Source organism: Zonotrichia leucophrys, chromosome 4 (genome assembly GCF_028769735.1).
Source record: "Zonotrichia leucophrys gambelii isolate GWCS_2022_RI chromosome 4, RI_Zleu_2.0, whole genome shotgun sequence".
In the NCBI taxonomy this organism is placed as follows: domain Eukaryota; kingdom Metazoa; phylum Chordata; class Aves; order Passeriformes; family Passerellidae; genus Zonotrichia; species Zonotrichia leucophrys.
The window spans coordinates 4,476,184-4,493,045 of record NC_088173.1 but is presented as its reverse complement, the minus strand read 5'-3'; the positions used below and the strand labels follow the sequence as shown (position 1 = coordinate 4,493,045).

The window sequence follows — 16,862 nt, the reverse complement described above, 5'->3', positions numbered from 1 at the left end:
GGGAGCCGGCAGATCCGGGTCTCGTGGCGCGGGCTGACGTGTGAGCCGGCCCGAGCCGCGGGCCGAGCCGCGGGGCCGCCCCTGCCCGCCCGGCCGCCCTGCCCCTGCCCCCGCCCCCCAGCCCTCCGCGACGGCGGCCGGAGAACGGTGAGCGGGGCCGCCGTGGCGGGGCCGGGGAGGGCGCGGGCTGGCGGCGGCCGAGGGTTCGCGCGGACATCCCCGCCCGACCCTCCGGGGCCGGGGAGCGGCGGCCGAGCCCCGGTGGGGGCTGCGGGGTAACTTCAAGCCTGTTGAAGTGCAGAAACGTCCCCGCCGCCGGGCGCTTCGCCGGGTGCCGGGGAAGGTAAACACCGGGAGAGCCGGAGCCTCTCCTCTCGGTGTCAGGCAGCTCTCCTTCTTTTCCAAACCAGAGAAACGTCGGCTTGTCTTCTTATCAGCTGGTCTGATTGTGGTTTTTCTGGTTATTGGGGATTTTAATGCGAAGTGGCACTCTTCTGTCCCTTTTCTTTTTGTCCTTAAAGGATCGCAGTCTGATACTTTGAGCCAAAGAGGTTTAGGTTTCTCTCTTTAAAGAAGCTGGCAGTGGCGTGCAGACACCAGGATGTGTGCTGCCAGGCTGCTCCCTGCTTTGCGAACAGGGTGCAGCTGAAGTGGGAGAGATAAAACAATGTCATGTGAAAGATAATCTCGGGAATAGGACAGTATCACACTGCTGTTAATTTATTAAAGATAGGGTTCCTGTCAGGAGCTCTTCATGTATGCTCGAATATGTGATTCCTATAGAATCAGTGAAGAAGGGCTATATTGGCCTTGGAGAGCACAAGATGTGGTTATTTCTCTGCTGCTGCCACTGTGCTGGGTTCCCCAGCTGTCCTGCCCTGCAGCTCAACCGCTGCCTTCCACGGCAGTTCTGAGGCCTTGGCCAACCAGCGTGAATGTGCTGCAAGACCTACATCAAAAACTTTGGTTTCCTGACAAACACCTGTTTGCCTTGTCAAGTGTCTTCAGGTTTGCCGTTTAGATTGTAGACCGTTTGTGTTTTAATACTGTCTGAACATCCAGATCTATGCAGATAGATAAGTCTTGAAAACCAACTCCCGTTTTTGGAGGCAAGGACATCTAACATTTGGGTCTTAATAGCATTTTGCATTTATGTTGTTAGTGTGCCTGCTGGGGAAGGTGTGTATCTTTCGTGAGTGTTAATGGGTTATGTATTAGAAGTCTTTAAATGCTTAGCTATTAGTGTGCTATCCACCTTTACTCATTCATTTTACATTCCAAAAGCAGACGTAAGTTCAAAAAAATCAGAAGTGTGGGAGATCAGTTTTACTTTTTTATCTCTTCCTACATCCTTGATAATTTCATCCAATTCCTGTGACTCAATGAGATGAAAGAAATCAGTCTTTGATTTTAAAAAGTGAACCTGTCACTGATAGCGAGGCTTGAAATGATAGAAGCAGTTTGCCAAATGAAATTAATTGTAATGTTAGCAGTCATTAGTTGATTCACTTCTAAGCACTGTTCTTTCTCCTGCCACTGTGGTGGGTGAGTCCAACATCTTTAATTCTTTTTGCCCTTTGTAAAAGACAAGATTTACAATGTTTGTCTAACTCTTGAGTGGTACAGAGTTCTGTATTTTAAGTAATTTAAGATTGTTTTGTATATGGAGCTAAGTAAGGGCAAAGCTATACAGGATGTGTTACTGCAAGTTCCACACTGTGTTGTTGCACGTCCTTCTTGGGCCGGCAGGGACGTCCCTGACCCACTGGGGATCAAAAGCCCTGGTCTGCTATAGAACTGAGATGATGGTAGGAGCAGTTTTGTAGCTCTGGGTGGATCTTTTTTTAGCCTAGTTGGATACTATTTTGCTGACTATAGAAATAAATATAATCGACAAAGTTCTATGATATTCTTCATATTGTGCACACTGTGATGGTTTTGCAACACCTTACTCAAGTCCATTAAGTTCCAAACTGCATGGCCCAGTTACATGAGCAATATTCTGCAGTCCATGTTCTTTTATTCTACGGGAAAAATGAGAATAATACAATTGTTATTAAAGAAATATTTTACATTTAAAACAATTCATTGTTTCAATAATTTTTAAACTATTTTACCTGCTTTCAAGAAGTTGGTATTTAGTTTTGGAGAAAGTTAGTTTCTAACTGACTCATGGTTTTGTTATTAACTTCTCATTTCCTACTTTCATATATTTAAACTTCAGAATAAGTGGTGTGTGAATGTTATTTGCATAACAAATGTGTAATAAAACTATGTTTGTACATTTAGAATTTTCCCCCTTAGGTATTATGGGTACTTGACATACATTCTTAAAGACCAAGTTTTGTCTCTGCTGAAGTTTGTCATACCAGAATTTGACCTTACAACATCATGAGACTTCACAGGGCCAGTACAATGAAAGTTAGCAAGATCTTCTCTTCTTATAAATGCATATGAATGGCAAATGTCACAGTGGCCTGACAATACCATCAAATTCTTACTCTCTATGTTTTGAACATTTATCAGATTCCTCATCATAACAAATATGAAAAAGTTTTGGCAGATGCATTTTTGCATATACAGCCTGTTGTCATCTGGCCATTTTCTGCTTGGGACACAGGTCAGAGCCTGTGACCCTATTTTGCATACATGCTGTTACACACTCTGCATGTTTGCATTTACATACCTAGATATTAACTTGATGCTAAACACTTTCTGCCTTAACTCTCTGGGTTAGAGATTCAATTTATGAATGCATTCAGATCCATCTAATTGTTAATGAGGCAGCTGATTCTGCAAAATGCTAATACTTCTTGGAAAATCCAAGTACTCCCAAACCCTCTGTAAGTACAGTGGAAGTGAAGAAAACTTTCTAAAGCTCTGTCACAGAGCTGAATCTTGCAGTCCTTGTACAGGTAGAAAGAAAGAGGAATTATTTTCCCAGAAGAGCTCCTTCAGCTTGTATGCCTTGACACATCAGCATCTAGCATCCCTAGTTCCCAATGAGCCTCATTTGAAGTAACACTCCTTAGCTCCTCATCATGAAGGAATAGTCAGGGATAGGAGAAGGATCAGTGTGTGTTAGCTGTGTTAGTCTTACTTTGCTGACAGAACAGTGGTTCTGCTAGCAGTAAGAGAAGAAATATGGTCCTATCCTCTTCCCTATTCCCACCACCTGTTTCACACTGCTGGCTGAGGCTGGGGCAAGAAAAAGGTCCCTTAGTGATGACTGATGGGGCTTTTCATGAAAAATTGGAAGATGCTTAGGGGAGCAGCCCTTGGCATGACTGAGTGATTGTGCATTTGCATTGTTGTTAATTGAACAGATATGCTTCAGAGGCTTTTGTTTAAGTGTCTAACTGGTATTTTTATAGATAATTGAACAAATTAGTCCCATTTGGGTGGGAACAGATTGAATTACATTTGATAAAAGTTTTCCTCATTAAGATTACTTCTGATTCTTCTGCAGCTTTGCATGCATTAAAAAGCATGGCTTTCTGGAGCTAAATATAGTTTCATTCTTACTTTATAAACCTTTTAAATAAATGTCAGATCCAAACCACCAAGCACTCCTCAGAAAGAAAATATTTTTATCAGAAAAAAACCCAGAAAAGCTGGACAAAAATGTAGCAGCAACCATTTACATTATATAAGCAGATGCATTGCTCATTTACTTTATTTGTTGAATCTTTGTCAAAGACAGACCTCTAGTATTAGAGCTTTGGTCTTTTTTCTTCGTATGTTCGTGTATTTCCCATTAGTTAATCAAAAAATCTTTATTTCTAGCAGGAAAATATTCTTAGACAACTTGATAAAATAATTTATGTTTTTTTCACACATTAAAAAGTTATTTAGAAAAAAAAAGCCAGCTGTCTGAATGAAATTACATGAAGGTGTGAAGAGAAGTTGGGGTTAGCTCTTCAAGCAGTTGAACTAAATCAAGTGTGAAAGCAAGCTTCCTGGTGTGAGCAACCTTACTGTAACAAGGATTCCAGTGCAAGTGATTACAGTGTTGTTAGGGGTTCCTCACCCTGGTATCTAGATGAGACTCATCAGATGTGACCCATAATTAAGAACCCCTATTTGAAAATACTACATTTTATCAGAGAGGTCTGTGAAACGCAGAAATATTCTTATTATATTATTATATTTCTTATATAAAAGAGACATTTTTGAGCCATGGAGATTGTCAGATGGTTTAGCTTCAAATTAGTATGTAGAACAAAAGTCACTAAAGATGAAAAATACATTATTTTCTGTATGAAAATGGTGGAGCAAAAGGTAAGATGTGTACTGCAAACTGATCCTGATCTTGTGAAACAGAACTGTAGATTTTTGTTGTGCAAATTAATATAATGGATTTTAAAATCTGTTGCTAGAAGGTGCAGGGAAGTGTTGTGTAATTTGCATAACACTTTCCTTTTGATAATCTAAACTAGTCTGTGAGTCTGCTGAATTAGATGGATGATATTCTCTGGTAAAAACTGGGTCATCTGGTAGCTAAACATATGTAAATAACCAAGTCCAGAAATCCTGTTAATTGCTATGGGTTCCCTCTGGTAAAAATACTGATTTGAAAAATTCTAGTTGATAAGCTTCAAATTGTTTACTGCAGGTATGTAAAAAAACCCAGCTGATTGAACTTCCATTGAAGTTGAAGACAGGCACCAGCTAGCTTCAGATAAAATTTGATCTGGCCTAAAGGGGTTAGGAGTAGAGCTGCCAGGGAATAGAGCTTCTTTCATCTGAAAATTGAAAATCCTGCTATCTTTCTCAGCATGCTGCTACCCTGTTAAATCTGTTTGCTCAGTGGCAAGTTATTAGAAACATATGTCATCCCTGGAGAAAGAAATAATGAAAGTATTCCAAAGAATTTCAGTATAATTTTGTGTTTGTATGTGATCAGAGTGATGTTAAGGAAAAGTGTATTTTTATAGTTTTAAGGATTTAGTAAGGTATTTTTTAATGCAAGCAATTGCACTCTTAATATACTAGTATAAAAAAGCTTCATAGCTCATGGTAGGGCTACATTTGCTGCCTCAATATGGCGGAAAAAGTTTCATTTTTATTTCTTTTGAAACTGTATGTTTTTTTGTAAAGGACTGAATAAGAGACTTTTTCATGTTTAATTTTGCAAAGAAACAAAATATCTAAAAATTTCTGAATGAGGAACATTTATAAAAGAATAATTTGAAATAATGAATTACTGTAGGCCACCTGAGCTGCAGTAGCTGCCTGGCTGCTTGTGGTTAGCTCTGGTGTGTTTCAGCATAACCTTTTTCTTTTACAGACTGAGCAAAGTCATGTTTCAACAGCCAAAACCAGTACAATAGGTTATATAGTTTCTTATGCAAGCATACTTTTCTAATACTTTTAAAAGTAAATTACTAGTTTTGCACTATGAAGCCCAAAAGTTAAGCCCAAAGCATCTCTCAGATGGGGTAATAAACAGCAAAGTCTGGTTCCCTGTTCAGCTTCCGTGGGGGGCTAGTATGAGATCCTCACCTCTGCAGTTTTCCATCTGCAAGAGGGTGCTCTTTATTCTTGCTTTCCTGCAAAAGCAGGCCTGTCCCCTGTTAGGTGTGCTCCTGTTCCCTGTGTGGGTGCTGTCTGTCCCCTGTTAGGTGTGCTCCTGTTCCCTGTGTGAGTGCTCTCTATCCCCTGTTAGGTGTGCTCCTGTTCCCTGTGTGAGTGCTGTCTGTCCCCTGTAAGGTGTGCTCCTGTTCCCTGTGTGAGTGCTGTCTGTCCCTGTTAGGTGTGCTCCTGTTCCCTGTGTGGGTGCTGTCTGTCCCCTGTTAGGTGTGCTCCTGTTCCCTGTGTGAGTGCTGTCTGTCCTCTGGAAGGTGTGCTCCTGTTCCCTGTGTGAGTGCTGTCTGTCCCCTGTTAGGTGTGCTCCTGTTCCCTGTGTGGGTGCTGTCTGTCCCTGTTAGGTGTGCTCCTGTTCCCTGTGTGAGTGCTGTCTGTCCCCTGTTAGGTGTGACTCCTGTTCCCTGTGTGGTGTGCTGTCTGTCCCTGTTAGGTGTGCTCCTGTTCCCTGTGTGAGTGCTCTCTGTCCCCTGTTAGGTGTGCTCCTGTTCCCTGTGTGGGTGCTGTCTGTCCCCTGGAAGGTGTGCTCCTGTTCCCTGTGTGGGTGCTGTCTGTCCCCTGTTAGGTGTGCTCCTGTTCCCTGTGTGGGTGCTGTCTGTCCCCTGTTAGGTGTGCTCCTGTTCCCTGTGTGAGTGCTCTCTGTCCCCTGTTAGGTGTGCTCCTGTTCCCTGTGTGGGTGCTGTCTGTCCCCTGGAAGGTGTGCTCCTGTTCCCTGTGTGGGTGCTGTCTGTCCCCTGTTAGGTGTGCTCCTGTTCCCTGTGTGGGTGTCTGTCCCCTGGAAGGTGTGCTCCTGTTCCCTGTGTGGGTGCTGTCTGTCCCCTGTTAGGTGTGCTCCTGTTCCCTGTGTGGGTGCTCTCTATCCCCTGTTAGGTGTGCTCCTGTTCCCTGTGTGAGTGCTGTCTGTCCCCTGTTAGGTGTGCTCCTGTTCCCTGTGTGGGTGCTGTCTGTCCCCTGTTAGGTGTGCTCCTGTTCCCTGTGTGGGTGCTCTCTATCCCCTGTTAGGTGTGCTCCTGTTCCCTGTGTGGGTGCTCTCTATCCCCTGTTAGGTGTGCTCCTGTTCCCTGTGTGAGTGCTCTCTATCCCCTGTTAGGTGTGCTCCTGTTCCCTGTGTGGGTGCTGTCTGTCCCCTGTTAGGTGTGCTCCTGTTCCCTGTGTGGGTGCTCTCTATCCCCTGTTAGGTGTGCTCCTGTTCCCTGTGTGGGTGCTGTCTGTCCCCTGGAAGGTGTGCTCCTGTTCCCTGTGTGGGTGCTGTCTGTCCCCTGTTAGGTGTGCTCCTGTTCCCTGTGTGGGTGCTGTCTGTCCCCTGTTAGGTGTGCTCCTGTTCCCTGTGTGGGTGCTGTCTGTCCCCTGTTAGGTGTGCTCCTGTTCCCTGTGTGGGTGCTGTCTGTCCTCTGGAAGGTGTGCTCCTGTTCCCTGTGTAGCCACTTGCTCAGAATCTGGCCTCCCAAAGCAGCACAAGCCTTTGGCCCTGCTTGGCCTGGCACAGCATGGGTGTCCTTGCAGGGCTGGTGCAGAAGTGCTGCCAGCAGGGTTTTCAGGATTAATATGTGTTGCTTCCTGCATCAGTGCATCACTCATACAGCTGCAGGAGTGCTGAATTTGGGAGATTGGCACTTGTTTGGGAATGGGAGGAGGAATGTCAGCAAGCAGTGAGGCAGTCTGTAATGTTGGAGACACTAACCAAAAGCAGGAGAGTGAGCTAATATGCCCAGGTGTTCTACTTAGTATTGAGGTGGAAGGACCATGAAAGTCAATAAGAGTTCTTGCCTTACTGAAAACCACAGGAGAGGGCTCCCAGTTTGCTCTGTAAACTGGTTGAAATATGTGTTAGGAATTTTACAGAGGATAGCTCACATTTTTGCATTAAAATGTGAAATTATTTATAGCCATTAGTTACTCAGCACGGTAGGAATAACTTTGTTGTCCTAGACCACTGTCAGTCTCCTACACTAGAAGAGGCCTGAAGCATTTACTTAGCAGAAAGAGGGTATTATTTTTGGACAATACTCTGTGTCACTGACATCTTCTCTTAATTGGTTTTCATATTCTGAGAGCTTTCTTTCAGAAAAATGTCATCATTTTAACAAAAGGATGACCAAAGCTGACAGCTGGAGTTTGGTAATAACATTCTGTATCAAATATCATTAAATGAATTCTAAAATAGCTGGACTGCTTTTTTGGTCCATGACTGTATGTGCATAATTAGCTCCTTTTCAAGTGTTGCCCAGAGGAAATGTTGAGCCACCTGCATGGGAATAAGTAAATAGCTTGTTTTAATCTCAGTAGATTTTATTTAGCTCCCTTAGGGAGTTCAGTTTTGGTCAGTGACATCAGCCTTATTGCTTTAAAGCCTGAAATCTTTTGTCCTGACGTTCTGGGGTCTGACCAGGAAAGAGAAGGGGGCAAACAGTGCAGGAACAGTGAGGAGTTTCAGTGAGTGGGTTCTTGTCCTCTGAGAGTTGTACTTGATGCTGACAAGACTTAACTATGCTGAAAGAATCATCTGTATAATCTGTATTTCCCTGATATGCCATTCTGTGTTGAACTGATGCACCTCAGCATACCTGTGACCTTGGTTAGCCCAGCCCAAAAATAGTAAGCTTCCTGCCAGGTTCTTATTAGAACCTGCCACTCTTTGAAGGGGTGTGAACTTTTTCACATACTTCAATTTGAGAAGGGTGGTGATGCTTGGCTATGAAAGGGCTTTGGCCATAATTTTAAGTAGTTGAAGTTTTTATGCTCTGATTCCTGCTTCATTGCTCTAGGTGCTAGCACTGTTGTTGGCAGATGGGCTCAGAAGAATATTCTGCCCCACACAGAGCAACTCCAAATGTCCACTTCAGGGTGAAAATGTTACCAACCCAGCAATGCTCAGAATATCATGGTAGTCACACAGTGAAGACAAGGGATGTATCCAGTAGTCCTGTAAGACCACCAGGAAAATACCTCGGACTTTTACCAGTTACTTCTCAGCTTTAAGTCTGTCCCTGCTCAAAAGCTCCTTCCCCGATTTCAGACGTCCTTCAGTGGCTGGCTCAGCGTTTCTTAGTTTCTTTGGCTTTGTCCTATTTTTAATAAGTTTTGTACTATGTTTTACATCTTTAAGAAACATCACATGAGTGACACTGGAAAATGAATTCATTGTTTACTGACAAGGTGATTTGTGGGACAGTAGCAAAGTTACCCAACTAGAATGCCTTGAGCAGGATGTGGCTGGGTGAGCATTTCTCGTGTGGAGCTCCTGCTGGGGTCTTGAGCTCCTGCTTGAGCAGTGTGAGTCAATTTGGTTGAATCCAACAAGAACTCCCCCAGCTGCCTCTATCTGTGTATGGATAAGCACTGACTTTTCCATGAGGAAGGGAACTGGCTTAGCTCAATCTGCATTGAAGAGTTCATCTTAGGTCTTGTTAATTATCCTGAGAAAAATTGTAAAAAAATACTTGCCAATTCATTAGGCTACAGCTGGAAGTCCAGGGAGACATGCTGATGCTTTCAAGTACAAACCCAGCTGCTCTCCCCCCACCCCTGGAATTACAAGGAGAGTGGAGATGGTTGCTTTGTACCATGAAAGTGTTGCTGTGTCTAGGAACCCACTTTGGAATCAGCCATCAAAATCATGGCAGCTCTTTTCCTAGAAAAGCTAAATGGGTGATCTGAACTGGGACAATTAGTTGAAGAAAGCTGTAATTGGAGCCATGCTCTTCTGTGGCAGCTCTCCTTCTGACAGGACCCACATTCATATCTGACTGGTTTGCTTTTGCTGCCCAGTTAGCCAGTTGTTTTTTGGGGGTTTTTCTTGTCCTGAGAATTCAGTTTTATGCCCAGGAGGAGGCCTGGTAGAACAAGATCAATAGTTCTCTAGAGATCTGTGGTCATGCAGAACTGCTAGATCCTGGTGCACTAAATCTGATGAGAGTCATAGTATTTATTCCAGTAAAAATAGGGTGCAGCTGTAAGTGTGAAAGAGATGAGAGAGAGCTTCTCTTGGGTTATTAATAAAAGGGATTAAAAACAACATTATAAAAAAGCCAAGTATAATGTTGCCATGTTTCAGGCTTTAGTTCTATGAGGGAATATTTACTTGAACTATCTAAATTACAGTAATAGAGCAGAAGAGATCCTTGGAATGTTTTAATTAGTATTGATTTGTATACAAGATTCTTCTTTGCAGAAGTTATTTTTAGCCTTGTTTGAACAGAGGAAGTTGCTTTGTAAAGGAAGTTTTCCTAGAAAACTTCAAGCTTATTTTTGCTAATTTATAACCCCAACAATTTAAAACATTTTTATAAAAAATGAAGACCACCTCCACTGGTTACTTATACCAGGCCCTTGGCTTCTGGATTGATTTTGATTTAGTGTGGTGTCTTTGTCTTTATTGTGGGTTCTATTGCCTTAGAATCATGCCCCTGTTAACTTCAAACAGAATAGCATTCTTTATTTCAAAGTACTGCTTATTTTTCTCTTCAGTTTTGTCCCTATTCTCATAGTTCCTTTTGTGAAGTTTCTTCCCTATTCAATTAGTAATGCTTTTGTTTCCTTGCACTGTCCTGTAGTTTTGTTTAGTTTGCCTTCCTTTGCTTTTTTAGCAGAGTGGTGGCTCTGCTACTGCTTTTGCCTTGTTCCTCCTCTATACTGCCCTGGTGATAGGAAATGTGTTGCATTTCTGATAGTAGCAATTGAACTAGAAATTTTACAAAGCTATGTGCTGGTAAAATCAGACAGTCCTATGTACACATACATCTGTTTGGCTTTTTAAAGAGAAAACCCCAAAATCCGTGCATATTGTTTCCCCCCTCTGTGCTGCAGTCTAGTCTGAAGAAACACATGCTGCAGAAATCAGTGGATAAAATTCCCTGCCCTGTCTTACTCAGGAAGTTAAATAATAGGCTAGTGATTTGGATGTAGGTAGTTCATCAGAAGAGTAACAAAACACTCAGGATTCTGTGGGAGGGTGGGACGTCCATGAAGTAAAAATACTACAAAAGATGGTAATCAACAGGAAAATGCATTATATAACAAATACAGAAAATTCTGAGTTCGTCTGGGATTCACTGTTTTGGAATATTTTGTCTTCCCTTGGTTGGTGACTAGTAAACAGTGTTGCCCTACCTTTATCTGTTATTTTACTGTACAGCTAACAGATGTTGAATTGGGCTCTGTATGACTAGGCAGGGTTCAGAGGACCACTCCCTAGAAGAGGCAGGATCAGACACGGATTTTGGATTGCACCCAGAGGCATTTTGAAATGCCCAGTAACAAGTCAGTTGTGGTCCCAGTTACCCCCTGAGTGCTCACAGTACCTAGGGGGCAGAATGGCCAAGGAGGAGGAGAGATTCCTATAAAAGCAGTGATCAGGAGTTTTAGGAGGAATTTATCACACCAATCTCTTCCTGCTTGAAGCAATTTTCACTCCCTGAGTTAATGGGTACTGTGGTCACACAGTCCCAGTGCCTGGTAGTTTCTCTGGGACAGGACTTGATGTGCAGGAATGCAAAGGTGTTATGTCATCTTATGAGGCCAATCATACAGGATGATTTTGATTCTAGAAGAAAATATTTGGAGGTGGGAAAGATTATACAAAAGAACCAAACTTGGAGCATGCTGTGAATAGAAGAATTACAAAAAGAGTCAGGTATTGTGAGAAGACATGGATACTAGTATGGCTTAGATCCAGGTGAAAAGGCAAGGGAACACATAATTTTTAAGTAAATGTGTATACTATATAAGATAATGGTTGAGTAAAAGAGAGAGGGTTTCTGCCTCTGACAGTAAGATAAAAATGAGCACTTTGTCTTTGGGCCAGTGAATCATTTGTGCTCTGTGTATGGCTTTTGCTATTTTAGCCCTTTATAATTTTTCAGAATGCCTGCAAGAGGCAGGGCAATTAATTTGCTTTTTTTCTGTAATTTTATTTTAAATTTTATATCGATTTTCATTTGTTCTGCCGCACTTCTCCCAAACTAAACTCAAAAGTAAAATTAACTTGATGGCTTCTTTGAGGTATTTGACAATTGTATTCCAAGTTATTGCAGTTGGCTGGAAAACAGTAGCAAGGATCTGAATAGGATTTTTGTTTCTCTTTAAAGTAATGTGGCAAGATTATATAATTTGCCTGTTGTGCTATGAGGTATTTTTATTCCCAAGGATTTCTTACCTTCAGTCTTCAGGAAAATAGCAACACAGTGAAAATAGTTCTTAGCAGGGGAATCTTCAGTCAGTGTATTTATCGTGTTTGTAATTGTCTACATTTTAAGTGCCTGGATCCAGGACAGAAAAGAGTTGATGAATTTAATGTTTTGATCTGAAGATGCCTGGTTTAGTCCATGATAAATCTGAAGTTACTCTGATCTGTGTATCATATAAAGTTACTCTTTCTTCAAATACTGGTGTGATAAATACTTCTAGACAGTCTTTTATACCAAGGAGTAGAGATGACCAATGTGTACACTTTGACCATCTTGCTAATCAGCATCATATTAGAATTGCATTGGAGGGCATCTAGCACATGGAAAATGCACAAACATTCTTTGCCTTCACAGTAGAAAGGAATCCAGTTTTGTAATTATTACAGTGGAGCAAGGCAGAGTATCATTTGTGTCTCCCAGAGCTCACCAGCTGCATGCAATTTACTCAGGAGTGGTGTTGCAGAATTGGGAAATAATGTATAGTCATTGCAATAATTCAAAATACAGAACAATCTCTAGGGACAACCCCCCCCCCCCCAAGCCAGATTGTAGCCATAAAGATTGTGGGTTTGATAGTAGGATGTATAAAATATAACACACTGCTGTAGGGCTGGGAGTGGGGAAGATAATAAAAGAAACAATTTACAATAGTTACTATAACTGAGAATGCTATTTTTTAAATCATGAGAGACTAGAAATATTTTCCATATGGCTTCACTGGCTGCAATTTCAAAAAGATACTCAAGTCAAAAAGTAGTGGGGGGCTTTTATTTCTGACTTAAATCATCAGAGACCATCCTCCACTTTACTCCTGAATTGTAGTAATTCAAATTCTGACCACAGTGCTTTAATTTCAGCAGTTCTGTTTATGATTACCTCTGTGGGCCTCTTTACACTGGAATGGTCATATTGACTCTCTGATGGTACATCATATTTATTCATGTTTACTAATTTTCTCCTTTATTATGCTCTCTGTCGGTTTGCTAGTCTGCAGGCCATAATAGATATCTTCTCAGCTGTTATCATAGAGAGCTCTGGCATATTTACTGACCATGTCTTCCAGCTGTTTGTAAATGCTGTGATTTAAATGTTGTGCTAGCAGTAACATGGCCAATCCAAAATATGGTAATTTTGAGTTGTGTAAAAGACACTGCCCGTCAGAGGACTTGCAGGTATTTCACATCATAGCCTTACCAATTGCTGTGATCCTACCAGCTGATACAAACCAGCTCTGTCAACTCCAAGGAAAACAAGGTGATGATAAACAAAAAACCATACTGGAAATAATAAGTAAAGGAAAGCTACAAGCATTTTATTTCTTTCTCCAAGTCAGGAGGAAAAGAAGAGAGCCCATACTCCCATTGTGGTAGATTGTGTGTAGAAGGACTGTATTTGCAAAAGGTGGAGAGCTTGTGTGACTCACAGCAAAGAGGTCAGAGCTGAGCAGAACAAGTTAGCTGCTGACGTGAGATCAGACAATTGCGAGTACCGGGAGGCAGGCAGGAAGCACGCTGCAGTTCTGCAACAGGGTTTTGATACAAACAGGCTGCCTAAGGAGCCAAGAAATCCTGCGTTGTGCTCTATAAAAATACTAGTCTCTTTTACAGGGTCACAAAATGCTAATAAAGCTTAAGATCTGATTACAGAGCTTGGTACTTTATGCATTTGAGGTGTGCAGTTAATTCAAGAATGTTTTAAAGAGAAATAAAGACATGTGAGTCACATTTTGCACATGAAAATCGTCTTATAGTATAGAGTGTTTCTCTCTTCTTTGTAATTGGGCAGACATGTAAGATCTCCATTTCCTTCAGTTCCATCAAAAATAATTACATAAAGGGGAATTATTTACCTGGATTTTAAGAATATTAAACTAACCCAATTTTAGCAACTTTATTTTAGGGGAAAACCTAGTGCTATTCCCAAAATATATTGGTTCTTTGCCAATGAAAGAGTTTGTTGTAGGCTTGGAGGGAAGAAAGGATGACTCGTTTCAGCGAATCATGTGAAGGTGGAAAAGCTTTAAAGAGATCTTTTGTTCAAAGTTTGGATGGCATTTTACTTGGTGATGTGTCTTGTGCTTTCTTTAGACATCACTGAGGTAATTGGTCATGTACAGGTGCCTTGGGGTAAATTCCTTTTAGTTCACCTCCGCCTAAATTTATGATGTTGTATGACAGATTAACTTTTCCTGTTTATTGTCTAATTTTTTTCTCTTATATGCTCTATAGAGAATGTTATCATGGTCTTAGCAGTGGTGACTCTTACTTGGTGTTTGTTTTTTGTTCAGTCCCCTTTAATATAAACAATTGTCTGTTAATTTCTGTGACATTATTATGTGTTACTGACCCCTAAATTATTTCAAGTTACAATTAAATACTTTTTTGCAACTTGTTCATTTCTTGTTCAAATACCTTCTTGTGGATGTCAGTATTATATCCTATTTTTCACTGTTTAGTAATCAGTGCTTTTATCTGTTCCTTATCCTAAGATTGTTTTAGAAATGCTCCTCTGCTTGGTGTGGTACTCAGGGAGACTGTGTAGTTAAAGAATTTCTTCTATTGCTATCATGGGGTTCTAGTGGTTCTGAAATAATTTCATGTAAGTTAGTGTAGTAGCCTTACAATAAATCTTTAAAATAGTTATTAGATCATCTGATCTCCTATGTATTGGAGGCCATTATATGAACTTGGGTGCTCCTGTACTTTACTCAGGAACCTGTATTTTACTGAAGCATATCTGAATGCAGTGAGGGGTGGGAAATCCCACTGCTTCTTGGGCAGTTTGTTGCACTGATCAGCTTCTATGATGGTAAAAATGTATGCCTAGCTTTTCTTTTCAATCTGGTTAATTACAGCTTCCAATTACTGGTTCTTGATTACCTCTTCATTGAAAAATTCGATCTTGGGCCTGGTTTTCTTTTCAAAGGGACTTGTGGGCTACATAATCATCTTACTACATAGCCAGAGTGTGCTTTCTTAGAGGCAAAAAAAATTTCCTCCATCACTTCAACTTTTTTTCCTTTTTCAGTTTTCATTTTAAAAAGTGGAGATCCTAACTGATTAAGGGCATTGATGTTCAAACTCCATAATTAAGACAGATATCTCTCAGTTTCTTTTACTCTCTGGTCTCTCCAGCATGGTAAAGATTTATTCAGAAGAATAGTTGGCATTAACAAAGGAAGGACTTCTGAAATGCATTTGTGTTTTTCTCCCCCCAAGAGCGTAGAACTGTAGCAGTGTTACATTCTGTTGAATGAAGATGTCTTACAGCCACATAGGTTCTGCCTCTTCCTACTAGTGACACTGAAACATTAAAATGCTCATGTGTGATTGAGGCTGTAAGTTTTTATAGGCAATGACTGCAGAACATGTCTGTTGATTCAGCACACCCTTATCAAATGGCTGGTACCTTCATAAAGTACCTGTTTTAGGAATTGAGAGGTTGCATCTGCTCTGCACTGCTGTGTTTGTCTTTTTTGCAAGCTTGCCAGTTGTGTCACATCAGAGTCTGAGTGCATGCAACGCTTAACACCTTCTGAATACGGCTTTATGGATGGCAAGTGAAAAGTATTTCTTAAGTATGCTTTTGCAGAACTACCTAATATATCCTGAGTCGTCGTTTGAGAGAAATCAATCCCAGATTTGACCACAAGAGTAGAAATGCCTTGCAGTCTGCTGCATGGTTTGACCCTCAATTAAGTCACTAAAAGTTATTGGTAAATACTAAACATACATTTGAATATGCCTGACATGGCTGGTGTGAGTGATTTTAGCAGATGAATAATCTAGATTTGATTTCCTACCATGTCCATTACAGCTTCTTTGAACATTCTGTATTGCTAAGTAATTCACCTACTTCTTTGATCTAAAATTAGTGTGCATAACTCCATTTTTAAAGTGTTTCCAAGTACATTCACTTTTGTACCCCTGCTGTTTGCTTGCAATATACAACAAAGATGGTTGTTTCCTTTAGCAAAAAACTTACTGAGTTTTAAATTCTTTTCCTGTACATTGATCTGGAGGGAAGATGCCAGCAGTTTATTAGGGTTTAGGAGTAAAAGTTCCCCTGACCTTTCAATTTGTATATGTATACTTAAGAGTCCCACTGTGCAGATGAGAGACAAGAATTTAATCTTTGTGCTTCTTTTGATAGGATGTATTTCATTTTGGTATGTGAGAAAACCCAGAGGAGAAACACAGTCTTGCAAAAAAAATTTGTGTGAGACAGTGTTTTCAGCAACATCAAAATGTAACTGCACATACCAGACTTCTTCATTCATACCGCCAAAGGAATAATAGGATTACCCTGCTTTGTTTTGCTTTTTCACCCTGGCATTAAATGAACTGAAACTTGATGTGTGAGTCTCTGGAAAATAAGGTCAGTTGAGAAAGAGTTCATTGTCCTTTTATTCTTATTCCTCTTAGGTGTTCAGAGACAAGTTCAGGTTTATCCAGAGAGCCATGGCAGAAGGTGGATTTGATCCCTGTGAATGCATTTGCTCACATGAACATGCAATGAGAAGACTGATTAATCTGGTAAGGATAACATGAGGATATTTGGAAGGGTGCTTATTCAGGCACTACTTCAGCTCTTGCAGATTTGCAATTACTGGTGCTTTTGATTCTGCTTATTCAGTAGCACGTAGATGCAGTTAGAATTTGTGTATCCAACTTTCTGATGAGCTTTTGAAGAGTCAATACAAATGATAGCTTTCTGGTTTTTTCCCAGAGCTGCATTTTGACACCATTCACACTGTTTCTCTTGAAAGGTTTCTTTTAATGCCTTTTTTTCAGTCTGCATAAAACCAAGGAAACTACCCAGCAAAGTCTTTGTGGTCAAGGTTGTTCCACACATATGAATTTGCACATACTCATATGGCAAGATAATGATGTCTAATTTTTAAAAATGCTCTCTTAAAACTACTGAAGTTGAGAGTCCAGTGAGTCTGAGTTTTGAGTTCTGTTTCTTGCCATGTCATTGATAGACTGAGCAACTTTGAGCAAGTTATGTACATTGCTCTAACTGTAACCTGTAAAATAGCTGTTTCTTTGTTTCTGTATTGAACTTAATTCAATGTCTATTGAAAAATAA

At 40.9% G+C, this 16,862-nt stretch overlaps 1 protein-coding gene across 2 annotated transcripts in view; it reads left to right on the top strand.

Annotated features, from left to right (window-relative positions):
- Window positions 1-16,862, top strand: part of SMIM14 (small integral membrane protein 14) — a 55,212-nt gene that overhangs the window by 15,792 nt on the left and 22,558 nt on the right. The window contains exons 1-2 of one of the 2 annotated variants that reach the window (XM_064710294.1): window positions 26-147; window positions 16,196-16,306. In XM_064710294.1, coding sequence (XP_064566364.1) covers window positions 16,232-16,306 — 75 coding nt within the window. In that variant the 5' untranslated portion in view covers window positions 26-147; window positions 16,196-16,231. Of the gene's footprint in view, window positions 1-25; window positions 148-16,195; window positions 16,307-16,862 lie in introns of those variants that run through there. The other variant, XM_064710293.1, reaches the window with a different exon arrangement.